Below are 21,696 nucleotides of genomic sequence, written 5' to 3' on the forward strand. Positions count from 1 at the left end.
TAGGCTGGTTGCTGATTGATGTTGGAGGGTGAAGGACTCATGCACAGTGGCTGGGCATTTGGGGGTGACATTGTTGGAGGTTCCACAGTGTTCTGTTGTTGCCTGCACATTGATGTGAGACTTGTGCTTAATATTGCGGGGATTGTGTGCTGTGTCACCTTGGGGCACAGGTCAGACATGTCTGCTATGGATTGTCCCCAACACGTGCATGCATCCTGCTATGGCGTATGGTCCTTGCTTGGTCTCCAGCAGATCCTGCGCATTGTGTTGGATGTATGAGGATTGGGGTACCAGTGATGGTGATGTCCAGGACAGGTGTGGGGGACTTGGATGTGGCTGTCTGTGAGACTTCTCCACTCTGGTGGATGTTGTTTGGGGGTGCCAGGAGCCAACAGGAGCAGCCAATCCAGCAGCTTGGTGTGGGGTGGGATGTTGGTTGTCCGCTATGTTGGTGCCATAGGCCTGTTAGGCGATGATGGTCAGGATGCGTAGGAGGATTGTCCCTTTCAGCCTGTAGTGGATGGTGACATTATCAGAAGTTGGGTCTGTGAGGCTGGTACGTTTCCTGGGGGTCCGCTGTCTTTGTCTGCCCTGCGTCTGTGGTGGTCTGGGGAGGGAGGGGGGGTGTTCCGGGTGTGGGTTGGGGTCCTGGGATGGTGGCGGTGGTTGATGAGGCCCACTTGGGTGTCCGGGCTGCATGATGGGTGGGTCCTTGGCATCTGTTGTTCTTCAGGTGTAGCTCTGGGCTGGTCTCCCTTTTGTGGTGCAGGCTGCCGTCCGACTTAACACCAGGTCAGAGCAGGGGTAGGTTTCCTGGTGCTAACGCGCCTTTTCGCCTGTTTTGTGTTCTTATCGCTGATGTGGCTGTTCGTTATGAATGTTGAGGAGTGGTGTTGTCGTGCCTTTTGGCACGGGAACGCCTACTCTGCCTCTCATTAGCGATATTTGTGTGGGCCCTCTGTGGCGATGTTTTTTGCGGCTACTATCGCATGTAAACTGGTGATAATGGCTGCTAGCACCAGCTTGTGAAGGGGGTGGTAAATTTATCACAACTTCGGCTGCGATAAAGTGCCATAAATTCAGTGATAGCTCCTTGTGACTGTGGCCCTAAGTTTATATTGTAAGAGGTGAATTTAAAAGGCATACACAGCAAAATAATGATAGTAGACACATTTTGTAAAATGCCAGCGTTTCCATTGCATCTTTAAAAAAGCAAACTTACCAGCGCAATTTACTTTGTGAACCAAATAACAATAAAAATATATCCAACAACATGATGTCATGATTGCAAAATAAGACAAATGGATGTGCAAGAGCAAATAGATCATATCACGGTCTCTTTATGGATGAAAACAGCACTCACTTCCAAAACCAAATAGTCATTGTGAATAAATAAAAGAGCACACACTTGCTCGCAATTGAAAGCCATTCTCATGTGACTTTTGTAAACTAACAAAAGGGCTACTTGATACCCCATCACCAATTGGGACAATGTAATCATTCTTGAAAATGCCATGGTCTTGTTCTACAGATTTGCAAGAAAAGGCAAACCAGAAAAAGACATGGGCGCCAATTGGTGAAGGGGGCTAACCCAAACCCCACCTACTCTCATAACTTCCTATTGTACTGTTTAAAGAATTGATGAGATGAGTACATCCAGACAGCAAAGCTGTCTGTAGCAAGATCTAAAAAAAAAATCAAAATATAGCAAAGTGAGTCAAAGTCAAAACGTTGCACTCCAGAATATTTCCTTTTAGAGGAATAATGCATTTGATGCATGTGCTACTATAGTGCACACCATTCAAGGAACACTCTGTCAGTGCTTCAGTAATGCTTGGTGTGGTACATGGAAGCCTGCAATCCATGTTTAAAAATCTGACTCTAATTTTTGAACTACAGTCTAGTATTGACATCACTACTCATCTGCAATAAGAAAATTAAGTCACACCTATACTGCAATATTCTATTGCGATTTAGTTCTGAAAACACATTACCTTCAGCCTGAGCCTACAGTTCTACAGCATTAATGTTAATTTATTCATTTATTGCACTGTGTGAGGTCAATGGATGGATTTATAACCATTGTAAAATGACTTACCTTTGCAAAACTAACATATTTGCATATTGTTACACATTTGAATTTATAAAGCATATTACACAAACATGCTGCAAATATATGCATGGGACAAATTACATGCTCCATATTGGTGGGTTTATATTTCCACTTGCATTTTACATTACTGCAACAAAAACTAAAGCTTCTATCTGAATGGACAGGAGCTCAAAAGTTTAAAAGAGATTGGTGGGGGGGGGTTGATGGGTCCATTAATTATACGCAATAAAATATCTCCACCAAATGCATTGGAAGTCACCCTGAAGTTCCAAAACCTTGTAAAGGGACTCAACTTACCTTTGGTCTTGTGACTGCTAGAACACTTGTGAAATCTTTAACACGAATGATTAGTACCTTAACCAAAATCATCGTTATTATTTTATCAACCAATTCTGGGTTGAAGCCTTGACCTGCACACAGATCCTAATACAAGGCTTGGTATCAACATTCAGGCAATAAAACAAATGGACAAAGAAATCTTTAAAAATATGTTTTATCAAGCGTCTCACCTTGTGCAGAGGCCATTCCAAGGAGCCCTGGAAAAGAAAGAAAGTGGATAAAGTCAAAACACTCTGCAAGACCATCAGTGGATTAAGACAAGGTCATGTTGATTAAGTTAACGGAAAATGTTGGATGAAGAGAATCGGAAACTGATGCCCTTCACAGCACTGTGAGGTAGCTCACACTGCACATAAAATTAGCAGAACCAGGTATGTAGCTATCAATAGTGCAGCAGGTGCAGTGGCACCAGGTCCCGAAAGTGTGAGGGGCCAACTTCACATAAATTCATAACTGTATTATATTATCAATCCAGGTGGGGGGTGGGGGGTCAAGTTTCCTTGCACCACTGGACAGAACCTGTTTCTGGGGTTGAGGAGGTGGTCATATTTTCCTGTCAAAACTGTTGATTCAGCATGGGTGTAGCTTCAGGGGAGTCTGTTTGGGGTTCGTTCAAACCCATGAAAAATGGATTCTCTGGTTAATAGGATATAATTCGTAAAGCACACTAAACCCATAAGTGCCAAAGCGCTTTAGCAGGACAGATAGATCAACAAGAGCAGTGCAGCCAAGAATGAAGGATTCTGAGATGAAAAAAACAGGTTTTCTGATGTTTTTTGAAGGATATGAAAGAATATGCTTCAGAGAGATAGGTAGGCAGAGTGTTCCATAATTTGGTGTCCGCCACCGAAAAGGAATGTGCACCCCATCTAGTCTTCCAAAATCTGAGGATCCTAAATTTTTTACAGCGTGAGGGTGTAAGTAGTTTGGCAGGAGTGTTCGAATGGAAAAGAACATTCATTTAGCTGGGGACCTTCTGGTGAAGAGCCTCAAAAACTAAGTACGAGGCCTTGAAGGGAATTCACCACCTAACGGGAAGCCAATTAAGGGAACAATCCCTATCTCTAAGCGAGTGCCGTTTGGGAATGTTCAGAAAAGGTGGGCTGCAGCATTCTGTACAACCTGAAGTTTGTTCAGGGAGGAGCTGTCAATATAAAGGTAAAGTGCATTACATTGGAAATGGATACAATCATTTGAGTAGCATCTGCATAGGACAGTACTTGAAACCCAAATGAAAGCACCAGATCACCCAGATGGGCCACATATAGATTAAAAAGAGTTGGGTTAAAGAATGAGCCCTGAGGCACCCCACAGGGGAGGGAAAAGCCTTTGTCTTCAAACAGCCGCAGCTTACAATTTGCACCCTGCTAGATAGATAAGATTGGAAAAGCTGCAGGGCAGTCCCATTCACCATAGCTTGCTGCAGACACTGAACCATCCATGCAGATGAGACAGTATCAAATGCTGCAGACAGGTCAAACCTTACCAAGATAGCCATCCACCACGATAGGCCTGGAAACGGATGCTGTCCACAGCCACAATAAGGTCAGACCCTTTACTATTAGCCGGCATGAAACCCATTTTGAGAAGGATATGGATTCCATAATTGTCAAAACATTTAATCTGCTCCTAATTGATAGATGTTTCTAGGATCATAGCAGGAGCCGGCAGCAAAAAGATGGGGCAAAGATGTTTTCATATCACTAGGATCTGCACTGGTTTTCTTAGGGAACAGAGTGACAACAGTTTCGTTCCAGATAGCAGGAAAAATGTCCGATTGGAGCATGCAATTAAACATCTTCTACAAAAATTTAGCTATAGGATCTGGAACAAGCTGTAATATTTTAGGTGTACATTGACCAGACGGGGACCTTGATTTTAAGCTCAGCAATAAGTCCTTGGCATGCAGGTCAGAGATGGAAGGGAAAACTGAGAAAAAGTTGTCAGGAAGACAAGATATGATTTATCAAAAAATTATTTATTTGCAACAGGTAGATTGAAATTCGAGAAGATGTCAAGAACTTTATCTCAAAAGTAGAATGCTACTTTGTCACAATACTCTTGAGAGGAATTAAGTGCACGCTGAGTGGGAGGTTTTGATAGTTCCTTCACTACCTTGAACAGCAACTTAGAGGAGTTATTAACTGACCTGATTTTCTCCATGAAGAAGGATGCTTTAGTCTGCACTATAACCTGTTTATATCACAGAAGAAGTGCTTTATGTATCACTTTTTCACTAAGGCATGGATTTGCCCTCCATTTCCGTTCTTGTCTGCGGCATTCCTGCCTAAGGGTCATAAGTTCTGTTGAAAGCCAAGGTGCAGAGGGCTTACATCTGATTGCACCCTTGGTTTTGAGGAGAGAAACAATATCCAGAGCTGTGTACAGTCTTGGAAACCTTCTGCAAAAAAGGGAAAGAACTGTCCTGGGCTACTATGGAGGATTCAATGGACTGTTCCCAACAGTCAGAAGTGAATTTCTTTATGTTCTTGAAAAGTAATTGTTTAGGCGGGTGGAGTGGAGCTGATTCCTATTTATGGGCGTGGGTAGAGACTTTAAACCAGATCACCTGGTGATCTACCCAGCTAAGATGCTATACTTCCTCAAAAAACAATTTGTAATGATTGGTAAAAATTCCATCTAAAGTCTGGCCAATTGTGTAGGTAGGAGATTGCACCCACTGCTCAAATCCAAAGTTTGACATCAGTTCAAGGAAAAGGGCAGAGTCTTTACAAAGAGTTATCAAAATGAAAATTGAAGTCCCCTACAACGGTAAATTGAGAGGACATCAGGTGCGGCTCTAAGGTCTGACACCAGCCCTCAGCGAAGTTGCCCTGTGGCTGGGCCCAGCGGACAATATACCAGGAAATCCAAAAAGGTGTACTTGGCTGAGAGTTTTGTGCCTAAATAGGGCTGGCTCCAGAGAGTCGCCTGTGCTCTTAGTCACAGGATTGAGGGTGCTGATAAAAACCTCATGTTCAATTATAGCAAAAACATCCCCCTCTGGCCCTGACCATCACTCTCCAAAATAGCATAACCTGGGCAGACCTCAGGCCACCAAATCAGGCCCTGAATCCTCTTTTGCCCAGGTCTCAGTGATGAATAGGCAGTCAAGGGACAGTGAGTGAATGAAGCCAAAAATCTCAGATTTCTGTTTGATAAGGGAGCGATAATTAATTAATGCCCACGAATATGTATCTGGTTGGACACTTCTCAAGCATTGTCATTGAAGGACTTTTCCTCATCAACAGGTGGGGCATACTAATTGAGTTCACTGAGTTAAAGTTGAACATACAATTAAGGTGAAACATACATTTCTGACAGTGCCCTACTTCTCCATCAAACAAATTAAGTTTAGCTGAACATGCCTCCTTAAGGTCCCTAGGTTGAAGGACCACAAGTTGGGCATGGCGCCGCCCAGGCACAGACAGGCGCAGACAGGCTTGCCTTTGGCTGATAGAAATCAGCTGGTCTGCAGCCGTCCAAAATGGCGGTTGTACCTGTCAGCAGAAAAATAAAAATAATGTTTCCGCTCTCTCTGCTCAAACAGAAACCCAAATAGTTGGGTACAGTTGCTTTCAGTCAGGTATGGTGAAGCAGCTGTTGAATTCCACCTTAGATGTTTACATGCACACAAGGACAAAAACATACACACACTCTCACCTCTCTGTAGTTATTTTACAACACAAATTCTTTTTAGCACCCATAACAATCTGCACTCCAATCCCTTACCACTGTCCCTTAAGCCCTCTCTTGCTCTGATTCTCAAATAATGTATTTTACTATGACAGGCCAGTGTGATTGTTGGGAAATTTGAAGCTCCCCCAACAATCTTACTGAGCAAGCTATGCACCTACCTTCCAGTCCCTGGACTGGATTACAAACAACAGTAATCAATAAGATTGTTTATTTTTGTTAAATAGTGTAAGCTTAACCCACATTTTGAACAAAAAGGACCATGCTTCATTCTTAGTGGTAGTGAGGGGTGTTGCTATTGCGAATTGGGGGAACGAGGGTTTAGAATGCCTGTAGAGACAGCTAGTATAAGGACATTTCACATAGTGTTTACACCAGGTGTCTCCAACCAGTAGATCACTAGCTACCAGTAGCTTCTTGACACCTTCAGAGTAGCTCACAGCCCTAAGTTCATTTTTATAAAAGCACAGGATCACATTTTTCTTTTAAAGCTAAGGGAAGGCTGTGTTTATTTTACATTAGTTCCTTCATTCTGCAGATATCAGGGCCTGATAATGAGCAGAGTCAGATTTATGGCCCAGGGCACAGAGGCAAAGAACTGAAGCACTGAGGTATTTAACTCTTTAATGCTTGTCAACTCAGTATTGGAGCACAAAAACAAAATGATGTTTCTGAACGTTTTTAATTGGTAGAAAATTTAAATTAAAAGTTACCTTAATGATTAAGTTAACTCTTCATTTTAATTTTCTCCCATTTGAAACTGTCACATTTAAAAACAGCAGGCCTCTTGCTCCCAGTAGCCTGTAGCCACTGTGCTGTCTTATAACTGAAAAATACAGTCCTCTTTTTTAAACTGGAAGAATTTAAAGTGAAATAAAATATTTCTATGAAACATTGTCTTAATGTTTTTCTCCACTTTCAATTAAGCCAATTATGTCTTAAGGATTTATGAAATATGTTTTTACACTTTAAATTCTGCAGGCCACTGGAAGCAAGATGCCTGGTGTTTGTAAATATGACACTTGGAAATGGAATTCAATTTAAATGATGACTTTTATGGAATCCACCTAAACATAAAGTTAACTCTTCAATTTAATTTTCTCCCATTTCAGAGTGTTGCCTTTACACACAGCAGGCACCTTGCTCCCAGTGGCTGGAAAACATGGTGCAATATTTATACTTGAAAAATACAGCCATTATTTTAAGTGGGAGAAATTGAAAATGCAGCAGAATGTTCTATATCATGAACATTTTTGCAGAACGTTTTCCCCACTTTAAATCTTTACCAGTTTAAAAAGGGTTATATGTTTGTATTATATATGTGACTGTGCCATATATGATGAAAGGTATTCCAGTGCCACAAGTGCATTTGACATAATAGGCTCTCAGTCAGCCATACACATTTAACCATTCATACGCACACATGTTCATGTATCCCAAATACCACACTGTAACTGAAATACACAGCACAGTCATCATCATTAGAATGGTGCAGCAGGTGCAAAGGAATCAGGCCCAAAAGTTGGCAGAACTCCTCTAAACACACTTATTGCCATATTTTACAACTAAACAGTCAGTCATAAGTGCAGTTATCTAGCAAGGACTAGGGTCACGATTTCAAAAGTGCAGCAGATGTAGTGGCACCGCGACTAAAAGCTCCAAGCACCCCACTAATCACCAATTATTGCTATATTGTACAACTAAATAGGCAGTCACAAGTGCAGTTATCTTGCAGGCAAAGGAGCAGCAGGTGCAGTGGAACCGGGGCCAAAAGTTGTCAGAACTCCTCTAATGCCTAATAATGCTATATTTTAGTTAAATAAACAGTCATAGGTGCAGTTATCTAGGAAGCACTAGGGTCATGATTTCAAAAGTGCAGCAGGAGCAGTGGCACTGTGAACAAAAGCTGCAGGCACCTCACTAAATACCGAATATTGATATATATTACAACTAAACAGGCAGTCATAAGTGCAGTTATCTTTCAGGCACTAGGGTCATGATTTGAATGGTGCAGCAGGTGAGGTGGCACCGGGCTCAAAAGTTGTCAAAACTCCTCTAAACGCCTAATATTGCCACATTTTACTACTAATCAGGCATTTACCTTGCAGTTGAAAGGGGAACATTTTGAATTGTGCAGCAGGTGCAGTGGCATTGGGGCTATAAGGTCTAGGGAGCCTACAGAACACAGATTATTATTAAATGTTGCTACTAACCAAGAAAGTCACAAGTGCAGTTAACTAGCAGGCAATATGGTCATAATTTCATTGATGCAGCAGGTGCAGTGACAACAGAACCAAAAGCTCTAGGCACTTCACTAAACACCAATTATTGCTATATTGTATAACTAAATAGGCAGTCACAAGTGCAGTTTCTCTCAGGTACTAGGATCATGATTTGAATGGTGCAGCAGGTGCAGTGGCATCGGGCCCAAAAGCTGCCAGAACTCCTCCAAACACCTAATATTGATATATTTAACTAATAAACAGGCAGTCAGAAGTTCCCTTCTCTTGCAATCACTAGGGTCATGATTTCAATGGTGCAGCATGGGTGCAGTGAAATGGGGCCAAAAGCTCTAGGAACCTCTTCAAACACCAAGGGTCTAATTACAATGTCCATCAGAAAGGCTCCGAACAGCATTGAGATTCCCCTAAACCGTGTCGGAACCTATGTTTCTGAATGGATGATGTATATCTTTCCACCGCTCATGTTCAGGCAACAACCTTTTTAAGCACTCCATGAGAGTTCATGTGTTTTCTTGCTCTCTTGCTTGTGAGCCCAGCACCCCAGAGCACTATGTGTTGCTCCCTCCACTTCTCCAACCCAGTTTGCCCAATTCTTTTACTTCACAGGTGATTTTTGGTTTGTTTTCTTATTTATGAACTCCCCTTCTCCCCACCTCAAGCTTTTCCCTTCCTCACCCAGCCACTTTACATTGCTCTCACTCTTGCATAGACTTCTCCCCCACCCGCTCCTCCGTTGTTTCCCCACCCCTCCCAATGCAATATCCTTTCAGTTTTTTTGCACCCTACAGGTACCATATGATGTTGGTCTGCTCAGATTTAAAAAAGTGCTTTGTCCTAAGTAAAAATTCAATTTACATTTACCTTCCAGGTGGTGTCTGCCATCTTCGAATAATAAAATAACAATTTTAAATGATGCCCACATATGCATATGCATGTGTAGTGACATTTGCATGTGCATGGGTCATAACGCATTCACCCGCATACATATTGACACAGTCCATACATATTGGCACAGTCGCAACATGTTATGATGCCTAGTCCAGGATGCACAAGCTGACATCATTGTGCTCTTTTTTTTGCTGATCCTGCAGAACATCAGAAAAAAGGCATTTCCAATGCTGTACATCAGTGGCAATAGGTATTGACAAACACATTGACAATGCCAGTAGTCAAAAAGGCAAGATCTATTGCCTTTGCCCATGCTTGTTTTCATTGTCATCACCTATAATAGTCGAGTGAACCAGTGAGCTGAATGTGGTGGATCTCTCTTTTTCTAGTTCAGGGCCACTAATTGCCTCGCTACGTCTCACATGTAGGACATTATTGCCCGTTCCTGGTGAGAGTGACAGTTGCTGCATATGCCGGTACTGGCTTACCAGAACGTGTTTATCTTTATTGGATAAAAAAGCAAGGTGACCTTTCATTTCAAGAACTTGTGGAAAAACCTAATCTTGGAACTCCAAATGATGAAACGCCAAACGTTTTCTCTCCAAGACATTTTTAAAACTGGGGAAATGGTGGATAAGCACAATCAATACTATCTCCCCCTATTTTAGCGTAGTTCAGTTAAGTTAAAATATGTGTTGCGGGAATAATGAAGAATCGGTCTCTAAGCCCCTTTAAACCACACTTAGGCCCTTATTTGGATGTTGGTTGGAAAGCCTTTGACCTGTGGTCGGAGGCTTTCATACCGACATCCTTGGTTTGAATTCCGACCCACGTATTATGATTACAGCAGTCAGGATTCAAACTGGACGGTCATTCTGGCAGGATTCCGACAGGCTCCTTGAGCTCATCAGACAGTCGGAACCACCATGCAATCCCTTAAGAACGGTGTTTTGATTATGATGTTGGTTTCTGGGAGGCTTTTCATGTTCGGTTTTCTGACATAAAAAGCCTGTTAGAAAGGGACTTTGGGGGCCCTAGCAGGGCCTCCATTGCCTCAGAAGCCTTTGGTTGGGGGAATGGCCCCCTGTTAATCCCTGCACAGTGAGGTGCCTGCCATGCAGTGCAGAGATTTACACAAACACCCATTTCTCTTTGGGAGCTTGTGCTGCGGGCAGTTTCCAACCACAGTACACGCTCCCATGGAGAAATGGTAGATTGCAACCACACCATGTGCATTTGCATCCTAATTGTGGAGTCGTGACCACCGGCCAGAGGTTGGTCGGTTCCGCATTTGCTGCGATGCTGGTCAGAAGCAACTCTGACAGACATCGAAATCAGGCCCATAATATAAAAATATGTACTAATATATACAGTGCAGTTATGCAAAGTTCTTTCTTCTAGAAAATTGCTGCATCCAGAAATTCTGGCCTGCTCTTCTTGATGAAGTAAGCATAGGGATGTGAGAATGTTTCACATTCTGGAAAAGTAAAAGTATGTTGGGTGTTCGACATACATGTATGCACGTATATCTGTTTGCTATCGCGAGACCCTAGCCTAAAGGCAGAGGAGCGCTGTCTACGGCCAAGGGCCACCATACATTCACTGAATGATGGGAAAGGTAGCAGGATTCTGGGAGTATTCACTCAATGGGACATGTAGCGTAAAAATTGTCAAGGTTTCACTTTGGCTATTTTGAGAGTGTGAAGCAAGGAATGAAGAAATTCAGAAGTTAATTGTGTATACTCACACCTTCATAATGTGTAGGAGATGTATGGTGAAATAAATTATTTAGATTGTATGTAGGAATAAAGGCTGTTATTGTATAATCTCATTGTTTTCACTTTTACCCCAGACAGAATAAACCAGGGGTTATTTTCATTTACAGATCATGCTGTTTGGGCATGTTAGTTATGGGTGAGCTGTAAAATAATATATGGGTGATGATTCATTCTTTTGGGATACATTACATTATTTTCTTGCACCACATGACTCATTTTGCTGCTAGATCATTTGTTTGATTAATTAGGTAATGGAATTGTGTTTGTGATTTATACCATGACACACCAGAGGTCAGTTGCTTTTCTGTTTGCATAACTGCATTAATTCTCACCTTTATGATCTGTCCCACATCAGGTGTCTGTTAATGCTCACTTGGGGCCTCGTTAAGATGTCAATCGGTAAGCCTTCGACTGCTTGTCTGACATGGTAGGTTTATGGTCCTACTGCTGAATTAAGATGTTGGTGGTAGGAGTGTGAACCAGTCGGTCATTCCGACTGGCTTCGGACCGACACAAGAAGCCTGTCAGCCAGTCTAAAACGCAACGTAATCCCTTTGTGATGGCGTTTCTGCTGTTGGAATTACAATGTTGGTTTCCGACAGTCTTTCCATGTCAGCCTTTCCAACATGAAAAGGCTTTTGGAAAGTGACTTTGGGGCCCCTAGCAGGGCCCCCTTGCCTCTGCAGCCTACAGATGTGGGCCAGGGGGCACTAATTTCCTGCACCGTGTGTGCCACAGGGTGCAGGAATTTACACAAACTCCCTTTTCTCTATGGGAGCTTGTGCTGTGGCAGGTTTCCGACCGCCACACAAGCTCCCATAATGAAATGGGAGTTTGCGACCACATTTTAATCCGGCGGCCAGAACCGTTGACCTACAGTCGTTCGGTTGCCATACAGCAGAGGTGTCGGTCAGAGGCAACTCCCACTGACATTGTAATAAGCCCCTTGGTAGGAATGGCTGAATCTTACTAAGTGGGGAATGGATATTGTGCTCTTTTCTAATTTTCTAATGATATAACCCACTTATTTTGATGAACTCCTTTGGATTGGTGTATATCAAGAGCACCAGGGAATTTTGTATGTGCAATGTACTCCTTATTTATGCCTCTTGTTGCTCCTCCATTTTCTTTCCCTTATATTTCAATATTTCAAGTCTTAGTTCTATTATTTACGTTTTAATATCTTACAGTGTATATTTATGGTACATTTGCTGTACTGCATGAATTTTAAAACAATATTTTCAACTAAAAAACTCATTCTCACAAGCCTGCAATGTATACTTGACTCTGTATGGCACTTTTACACTACTGAGACACTGTACAGCACTCCACAAACCTCACAGCAAAACCCACTCTTACCCACAATAATTCATTCCCCATGCAAGGTAACAAAACAGGAACTAAAACATACATTCTTACGGGCACAATAAAACAAAAAATTGCTGTAATCAAAGGCATAAATGGATGCAAATTGACTTTGATATGTTTTAAGTAGCAAACTCATGAGAAGATTACAGCATTCAAGGAAACGAAATACATCACCCTCAATAGCAATGAAGTAGTACCATCTGGGCTCATCATCGTGAGCTGATATTCCTCTAAAATACGTTACTTACTCATCTTTGGCACTCCCACTAATTTTTCTCATCTCACTGACGGGAAAGGAAGTTAGTAACAACTCAGTGCCCCTTGTCCACTCAATGAGGACCAGGAATCGGTAGCCAAGTTCAACATAAGTTTATTACAGAGACATAATTGGGTTTAGATATATGAATCACGATGCAATGCTATATAGAACAAGCATTTACAATGCAACGGTCTCGGCATTGTTAAAGTTAGAGCTATTGGCATTGCTCATGACAATGCCGTTTCTTTAAATGTTTTAAAAACAAAAAACATAAACAAAAATAATGTCCTGAGCAATGCCAATAGCTCTAACTTTACCAATGCCGAGACCATTGCATTGTAAATGCTTGTTTTTTTTTACTTGGGTACAGAAATTTCAGACTTGCACCCTGGTATTAATATTGACTAAACTACTCCCCTGTGTCAGATGTACATCACAGGAGCCCAAGCCAGAGTGCTTAAAGTTACCTATCCTAGCCCCCTGTAGCATGCCCCACCTCCCTGCCATTTTATTCAACATTAGATTTGGCTGCCAACAGCATTTTTTGTCTTTCTTTTTGCAGTTTTATATAGCGCAAACTCGACTCTAAGGTATCCGAGCACTGTACAGGAGCACCAGCAGCATTACAGACGGACACATTCATTTCTAGGCACAAGGAGATTAAGTGATTTGCCCAGAATCACAGGATGTGTGAAACTCCCACCAGACTCAAAACTTGTTCCCCAGCTTCAAAGTCAAAAGTCAGCCACTCTAGCCTTTAAGCCACATCCAGTTAATTTGCTGTTAGTAGGCTATGCCACCACTTGGTTCTCGAGTCTGCGCTTGCTGCGAAGCAATTTTCTAACCGGCCTAGCCCTTTACAAAACTATACATTGAGATAGAAATAAAGTGCCCTTTGGTAGCAACCAGTTAGCCTCCAATGTTTCGTTAGTGGCCTTAGGCAAGTCGAGTATGTCCCGATTCCTTCCATGCTCAGTCCCATCAGTATTTGAAGCTCTCAAGATGACAGCCGAAGGCACGCCGAGAGGGGTGAGTGGCTCGCTGCCTTGGCCTCTCGGTTCACCATTCCTCCAGCTGCTGCCGTCTCAGCTGCTCTTGGCATCCGACAGCCATCTCTCTGCCCTGCCCTCCTGTCCCTCGCAGCCCATTCACGAAGCTCCCTCTGTCCACTCTAAGGCCGCACCATGACTGTATCGCTTTTCACATCACAGGCCTGCAGTCTCCCTGGCCCCCAGGCCCCAAATCACCGCCCCTGAGTGCAACAACACCCTGAAGGCCGGGCTGAAAGCAAGAGAACCCCAGTAATGGCGAGAAGACCATGCTATGTAAATATGTACTATTTCCCTTCCGTCTGTATATACCCCCTCACGGTGTCCTAAGCTGCACTGCTCAGCATAGCCACTTTTAACACTACCCCTCCCCTGAGCTCTCTCGCTTGGCAGCCGTCCTTGTAATCAGTGGAGGAAGAGGAATGTGGCGATGAGTCCAGCGGAGTGGGCTGTCTGAATCACCCTGAGGGACCCCCGCTGCCCCCCTTCCTCGCACACAAGTGTGAGAGACCCTGCCGGGCTGAAAGTAGGGAGAGAAGGGGGAGTACATGGAGAACGGAGAGCCTCCGAGCCAAGAAGACTAGGGAGGAAAGTATGGCCGCATAGGAGGCCATCGGAGGGGCCCGCAAGGCCACCAAAAGCAAACTATTTGAATTCCTAGTCAACGGTGTGGTGAGTAAACAAAGTTACTACGAACCGCTGTCCTAGTCTCCCAGAGCCGGCTTCGATGGCTCCCAATAAACATTTCGGTACAATAATGGTAGAGTTACGTAGATGTTGACAAGGATGGAGGGGGTCTGGACAAGCCATCCACCCCCCAGTAACTGAGACCCTGGCTGTGAGTGACTTGTCTTAGATCACACATCGTGTGAAGGGACCAGTCATTTAGCGGAGGGCTCTCTGGCCCCAGACCAGAACGTTTCATCACTTTTCACGTGTGCCCAAGATCAGGCAGTGTGTAAATTAACTGAGCTGGGATTTAGTATGCACGCATTTCCCTCTTAGGCGAATTAGGTAACACATTATAGAACATCTACTCAAGAACTAATTGTACCAGTGGGGAGTGCAGGGGCTAACATTCCGCCCGGAAGCACAGCCCTGGCTTGTTCCCGTGGGTCTGCTTGCGGTGCTGTTGTTCTCTTGAGAAACCTTGAACCGCGCCGCCTGGCGTCCTGTTCCCTCACATGTGCCCATGGTTGTTGTACCACCTGCCTGCAGAATCCCCAATATTTGTACAAACACTATTTGGTCTTGTAATTGCTTGCTGTATAAATGTCTTCATTTCAGCATCCTTTTGCCAACAGTAATTGCCACTGTGCACATACATTATCAAGCTTTCTCCATATTATCCACAAGAACCCTTATATGTTCTATATAGACTATGTACCCTGGTTCCTCGTGAGTAGGGTCACCATAGTTTCCTGAACAGGTCCCATTCACCTTGAAAATCTGATCCCATTCAATGTTCCCAGCCTCGCCCTGCTCTAAGCCCCACCCAAGCCCTAACCCCACTACAAACTCTGCCCTATCAACACGCCCACTCAATTGGGTGAGTGAGTGCCTGCCCTTTTCTTTTATCAATGAAAGCACTGCCGAGATGTAGTTAGTCTATCTTGTATGTTACAGGTGAGGTATTCAAAGGGCAGACGCAGCCGGTCATCCTTCCCAAGCCACTTACAGCAGTGCAAGTGCGTGCGTTTTATGTAATTAAGTATTATAGTAGCATGTATGCATGTTATGTTACAAATGATTTAGAGAGCGCGCTAACACCCCGGGGTTTCTTGGCGCAGGTACGTACTGTATGGCTTTTTATGTCACAAAAGCATAACATGGCATGCAGTAGGGGGGTTTGCACTAAGGGGGGGTGAGAGACAAATTCAGACTGCGTACATTCAGGGATGGAAAAACATTTTTGTGTTAAGGTAAACTGGAAGTGAGTGGGCAACCAGGTTCGAACGGCTCAACACCCTGTGATTCTAGGCAAATCACGTGATCTCCGTGCTTGAAAAGTGATTGCGACCTTCGGTAATTTAACTGGTGTTCATGTAACGCGCTCCAATAACTGCGGGTCAAGTTTGCGCTATATTATATACCTTTGCAAAAAAAGGCTCTTTGGGAATTGTTTCAGGCTAACTGCAGAATCTCTGAAATTCAAGGGAAACTTACCCACGTGCAGATGACGCGACCAGCGCCGCGTGCCAATTTGAGAACTGAAACCGACTGTGAAGCAGGCAATTCTGTGTGTTTGAGGGTAGAGGCGACACTAGGTTGCTTGCATCTGTCTGCTACATCGATGGGGTCTTTTATCGTGCGTGTCCCGCCATGCAGCTCTATTCCTTTTACAGCGCGCGTCCTGGCCGTGCTATTGTCCTCCACGCTCAAGAACACTTGTTTACTAATGACAGAAAATACGGTGTCTTCCTACTCGGGCCTCCAGCTGCAGGAGCAGTAAGCCGCCGATCTACCTTGCCAGCACACCCCGCTCACTTCTATGGAGGGGCGAGAAAGTCACATACCCGATGAAGGGCCTGACTTTAGGCCACACCCAAGGACACCGCCAGTCCCGGCTTCGACTGCCGCGAATCGACGGTAGGTCTGACCACGGTGAGGCCAGTTCTGGGGGAAGGGGCAGGTCAGCTCACACAGGGCAGCAGCTCAGCGCACACAAGGCAGAGCAGTCAGTCACCTTTTCCTATCCCCCTTTTCTATCCGTGGTCGCCTTCGACTACGTTCGTAAAACAGAAAGCTGACAAATGAAAGTAATTGTAAGCCGGAACAAGTGTAAGAGGTGTGGTGCAGCGGCCAGGACAGGGTGAGGAGACCAGAGCAGCAGGGGGAGCGGACGAGCACACCACTGCCTTTCTCCGAGGCAGAGCAGAAATGCCTCGGAGAAAGGCAGCCTCCTTTTCGGATTCGGGGGCGTGTTTTGCTGTTGTCTCCTCCCTGAGACTTTTCGCAAAAAACACGCCCCCCGATCCGAAAAGGACGGGGTATGATTGGAGTGACGGGACCTCTTCTCCAATGGCTGGCCAGCATTTACGAGGCCAGCCAATGGAGAACAGGGCAGAAGAGGGGCGGGTTCAAGCCCCTCTTCTCCCAAGTCATTAAATCTCCGGACTTCCGGTCTGCCGACCGGATGGTCCCGAGACCTAAAAAGGATAATGAAAGGCAGTCTGAGACGCCTAGAGAAGTTTAGTCAAACTAAGATGGAACACACCCTTCCCTGATCCAGAAGTCGATATCAAGGGGTTTTACAAAAGATCTAGGCGCAAGTTGAAGTGTGTTGTAAATTTTCAAACTCATGTGTAATTATTGAATACCTTTAAGAAATGCTTTGATTTGCTAGACAAAGTCAAATTTAAAGTGAGGTTGTCCTCATAGAATGACTTTATAATAATTTTAGATGAAATATTGCATCAGTAATATCGACTGACACAATTATCGAGTTGAAAATATTGTGACACAGGAATATCGTGAGCAGGAATATCGTGGACAAGAATATCGATTTTAAGGTAGGAGACGCTTCGTATTGCCGCTATTGTGTCTGTGGGGGCCCGAGAGCACTACAAGGACCAGGACGCTGCGGGGTACCGGACACCTCGCCACTCCCCCCTGTAACCGGGGACTACATTTACTCCTCGCATCTCCCGCTCCACGGGAGACGCTTCGTATTGCCGCTGTTGTGTCTGTGGGGGCCCGAGAGCACTACAAGGACCAGGACGCTGCAGGGTACCGGACACCTCGCCCCTCCCCCCTGTAACCGGCAGCTACATCTACTCCTCGTGTCTCCTGCTCCGCGGCAGACACTTCGTATTGCCATTGTTGTGTCTGTGGGGGCTCGAGAGCACTGCAAGGACCAGGACGCTGCGGGTTACCGGACACCTCGCCACTCCCCCCTGTAACCGGGGGCTACATCTACTCCTCGCATCTCCCGCTCCGCGGGAGACGCTACGTATTGCCACTGTTGTGTCTGTGGGGGCCCGAGAGCACTACAAGGACCAGGACGCTGTGGGGTACCAGACACCTCGCCCCTCCCCCCTGTAACTGGGGTCTACATCTACTCCTCGCGTCTCCCGCTCCGTGGGAGACGCTTCGTATTGCCGCTGTTGTGTCTGTGGGGGCCCGAGAGCACTACAAGGACAAGGATGCTGCGGGGTACCGGACACCTCGCCCCCCCCCTGTCAGCCAGTCTAAAACGCAACGTAATCCCTTTGTGATGACGTTTCTGCTGTTGGAATTACAATGTTGGTTTCCGACAGTCTTTCCATGTCAGCCTTTCCAACATGAAAAGGCTTTTGGAAAGTGACTTTGGGGGCCCCTAGCAGGGCCCCCTTGCCTCTGCAGCCTACAGATGTGGGCCAGGGCGCACTAATTTCCTGCACCGTGTGTGCCACAGGGTGCAGGAATTTACACAAACTCCCTTTTCTCTATGGGAGCTTGTGCTGTGGCAGGTTTCCGACCGCCACACAAGCTCCCATAATGAAATGGGAGTTTGCGACCACATTTTAATCCGGCGGCCAGAACCGTTGACCTACAGTCGTTCGGTTGCCATACCGCAGAGGTGTCGGTCAGAGGCAACTCCCACTGACATTGTAATAATCCCCTTGGTAGGAATGGCTGAATCTAACTAAGTGGGGAATGGATATTGTGCTCTTTTCTAATTTTCTAATGATATAACCCACTTATTTTGATGAACTTCTTTGGATTGGTGTATATCGAGAGCACCAGGGAATTTTGTATGTGAAATGTACTCCTTATTTATGCCTCTTGTTGCTCCTCCATTTTCTTTCCCTTATAATTCAATATTTTAAGTATTAGTTCTATTATTTACGTTTTAATATCTTACAGTGTATATTTATGGTACATTTGCTGTACTGCATGAATTTCAATAAAATATTTTCAACTAAAAAACTCATTCTCACAAGCCTGCAATGTATACTTGACTCTGTATGGCACTTTTACACTACTGAGACACTGTACAGCACTCCACAAACCTCACAGCAAAACCCACTCTTACCCACAATAATTCCGGACACCTCGACCCTCCCCCCTGTAACCGGGGGCTACATCTACTCCTCGCGTCTCCTGCTCCGCGGGAGATGCTTCGTATTGCCGCTGTTGTGTCTGTGGGGGCCCGAGAGCACTACAAGGACCAGGACGCTGCAGGGTACCGGACACCTCGCCCCTCCCCCCTGTAACCGGGGACTACATCTACTCCTCGCGTCTCCCGCTCTGCGGGAGACGCTTCGTATTGCCACTGTTGTGTCTGTGGGAGCCCGAGAGCACTACAAGGACCAGGACGCTGTGGGGTACCGGACACCTCGCCCCTCCCCCCTGTAACCGGCAGCTACATCTACTCCTCGTGTCTCCCGCTCCGTGGCAGACACTTCGTATTGCCGCTGTTGTGTCTGTGGGGGCTCGAGAGCACTGCAAGGACCAGGACGCTGCGGGGTCCTGGACACCTCGCCACTCCCCCCTGTAACCGGGGGCTATATCTACTCCTCGCGTCTCCCGCTCCACGGGAGACGGTTCGTATTGCCGCTGTTGTGTCTGTGGGGGCCCGAGAGCATTACAAGGACCAGGACGCTGTGGGGTACCGGACACCTCGACCCTCCCCCCTGTAACCGGGGGCTACATCTACTCCTCGCGTCTCCCGCTCCGCGGGAGACGCTTCGTATTGCTGCTGTTGTGTCTGTGGGGGCCCGAGAGCACTACAAGGACCAGGATGCTGCGCAGTACCGGACACCTCGCCCCCCCTGTAACCGGAAGATTTAAAAGCGCCTAGCTCTTCCCGCCACATGGGATGTGCGCGGGCGGGCGCTGAGCTAAGCCCGGGCAAAGGGCGGGCCGTCTGTGGCCGTCAGGGGCCGGCAGAGGCTGGGCTGGGCCCCCCCTCTGTGAAAATCACTTCGAACTCCGAGGGTGATCAAGGACCCAGTTGTGGACTTGAGAAGAGGTAGCATTACTGTATATGATAGACTGGACTGGGAGATCATTGTTGTAGACTCAAGTAGGGTGCGGATCTGGACTGTTTATTTTCGGTTAGCTGGGGTGTTTTTTTTTCTTTTTTTTGGCTCTATAGTTGGTTTCTCTTTTCTCATACCTTGAAGGGAAAGACCTCTTGTGCTTGCCTATCAATTATTATACCTGTAGAAATCGAATACAATGGCTAGTAGTCAGCCTACCGCAATTGATAGAATGTTGCGAAAAGCCATCGGTGCGATTGCTAATGAAATTGAGCGCACTGAGAGGCGTCTTTCATTAACCCCGCAAATAGACTTTACCCCCTTGTTCCAGGAGTCCGAGACTGACATGGTTGTAATCCCCCCAAATGCTCTAGCAGTTTCTCCATCTATTGACATTCCTTGCGCTCAGCTGGCGACTAATGATGATTTAGAGACACAGACAGCGGGGGGGATGGGACAAATCGCTAGGAAAAAGAGGATTAGCACTAAGAAACCCAGGCAGAAGAGGGGAAAAGCTATCCCTGCCCCGACCGAAATCAGAAATGTGGCCGCGGGGGAACTTAAGGGGCACACGCCGTTACCACAAGTACCCCCGAACTGGGTATCCCAAATCATTAGTGACTTGCAGAATTATTTTGAGCAGCTCATCAATACTCAAATGAAATTAATTCTGAGTCGGCTAGACAAAGTGGTAACCTTGGTTAAAACAAAGGGGGTGGGGGCGGGTAATACTTCGCCTCTATTAACAACTGCTAAAGTGACTGAGACTATCACCACGATCCCGTCAGTTGCACAACCAAGTAATCCCTCAGAAGGGCAATCCACCATTGCCAAGCGTCCTCTATTGTCCCCAAATCCCCATCATCCACATACTAGTCGTGTTCTCAATGGCTACACTGTGAGCTCAGGTGATGTTACTCTTGCCCCACCAACACGTATCCCCCAAGTTATAGCCCATAAGCAGCCCTCACCAGAATTTCCACCCCAGTGTCAATCTGAAGGGCCACCCCCCAAGGTGATCATTAACCCTCTACCCTGTATAAACTTACCCCCAGAAGCGGCCCCATACGTAATTATACTCACGGGGGTCCCGGAGTTGAAGCCAGATCGTATAGAGGCCTATGATGAACTTAAGAACAAAACTATGTTCTGGCTGAATAAGAATAGGCCGCTAACAGGGAATGATCAGGGGGAAATTCTGTTTGTCCGAAGGGTGAGCTGGTTGGGGAACAGGTCAAAGGATGCTACCGGCGACTGTGTGGTGGTAAATTTTAGGAACCAGTGCGTAGTCGACCAAATATTAAGCTGGGAACCGGATAGCCAATCAAGTAATATCAGATCTTTGCCCCTGAGCTTTTTCTACCCAAGGGGAATTTCGTGTTTTGGTCCAGGCCCCGGATTCCGAAGCAGAAGTGATAGCCCTTTGGGTGGGAAGGGTTTCCGCCGTCCAATGCGATATGCTTCCCTTAGAAATCAGGGAGCACTTAGCCTGAGGAACAGATTTGACCCCCTTATGTCTTTAGAGGAGCAGGACTGACTAAAGAGCAATAGAACCCTTCCCACGAATCAACTCTGTGAAAAGGGCTGTTCCCCTAATATCTCCCACCCCGCATTGAATGTGCCCACCAGTTATGTTGTGGAGTCCACGGATGGGACTCTTATGGATTGTGTTGTGGTCCCCCCTGTTTCAGGAAATCCCTCTGGATCACCGGTTAGATCATCAGGGAGTGAGGAAGTAGCGGGCTGGATCATATCTTTCTGCACCCTCAGCGACCAGAGAATTTACATAATCTGCCCAGGCCTAACGAGGACTCAAAAGGTGAAAGGATGAAGAATAATAACTTAGCTACACTATATCCAAGAGAGACACAAACGCAGGAGGAGCTAAAACTGGTATCATGGATTATAGCGGGACTATCAGCAAAATTTGATAACCAGGAATGGAGGAAGTATATCACCAGGTTTCAGGTAATTTTTTGCAGGAAACCTGGGTGATA

The 21,696-nt window shown here is 45.6% G+C and overlaps 1 protein-coding gene across 1 annotated transcript in view; it reads right to left on the reverse strand.

Annotated features, from left to right (window-relative positions):
* LOC146811665 (serine protease 33-like) overlaps positions 1 to 21,696 on the reverse strand; it is a 230,245-nt gene that overhangs the window by 200,682 nt on the left and 7,867 nt on the right. The window contains exon 2 of the mRNA XM_085618637.1: positions 2,623 to 2,649. Within this exon, the coding sequence (XP_085474763.1) occupies positions 2,623 to 2,649 (27 nt within the window). The remainder of the gene's footprint in view (positions 1 to 2,622; positions 2,650 to 21,696) is intronic.

Source organism: Triturus cristatus, chromosome 7 (genome assembly GCF_964204655.1).
Source record: "Triturus cristatus chromosome 7, aTriCri1.1, whole genome shotgun sequence".
NCBI lineage: Eukaryota > Metazoa > Chordata > Amphibia > Caudata > Salamandridae > Triturus > Triturus cristatus.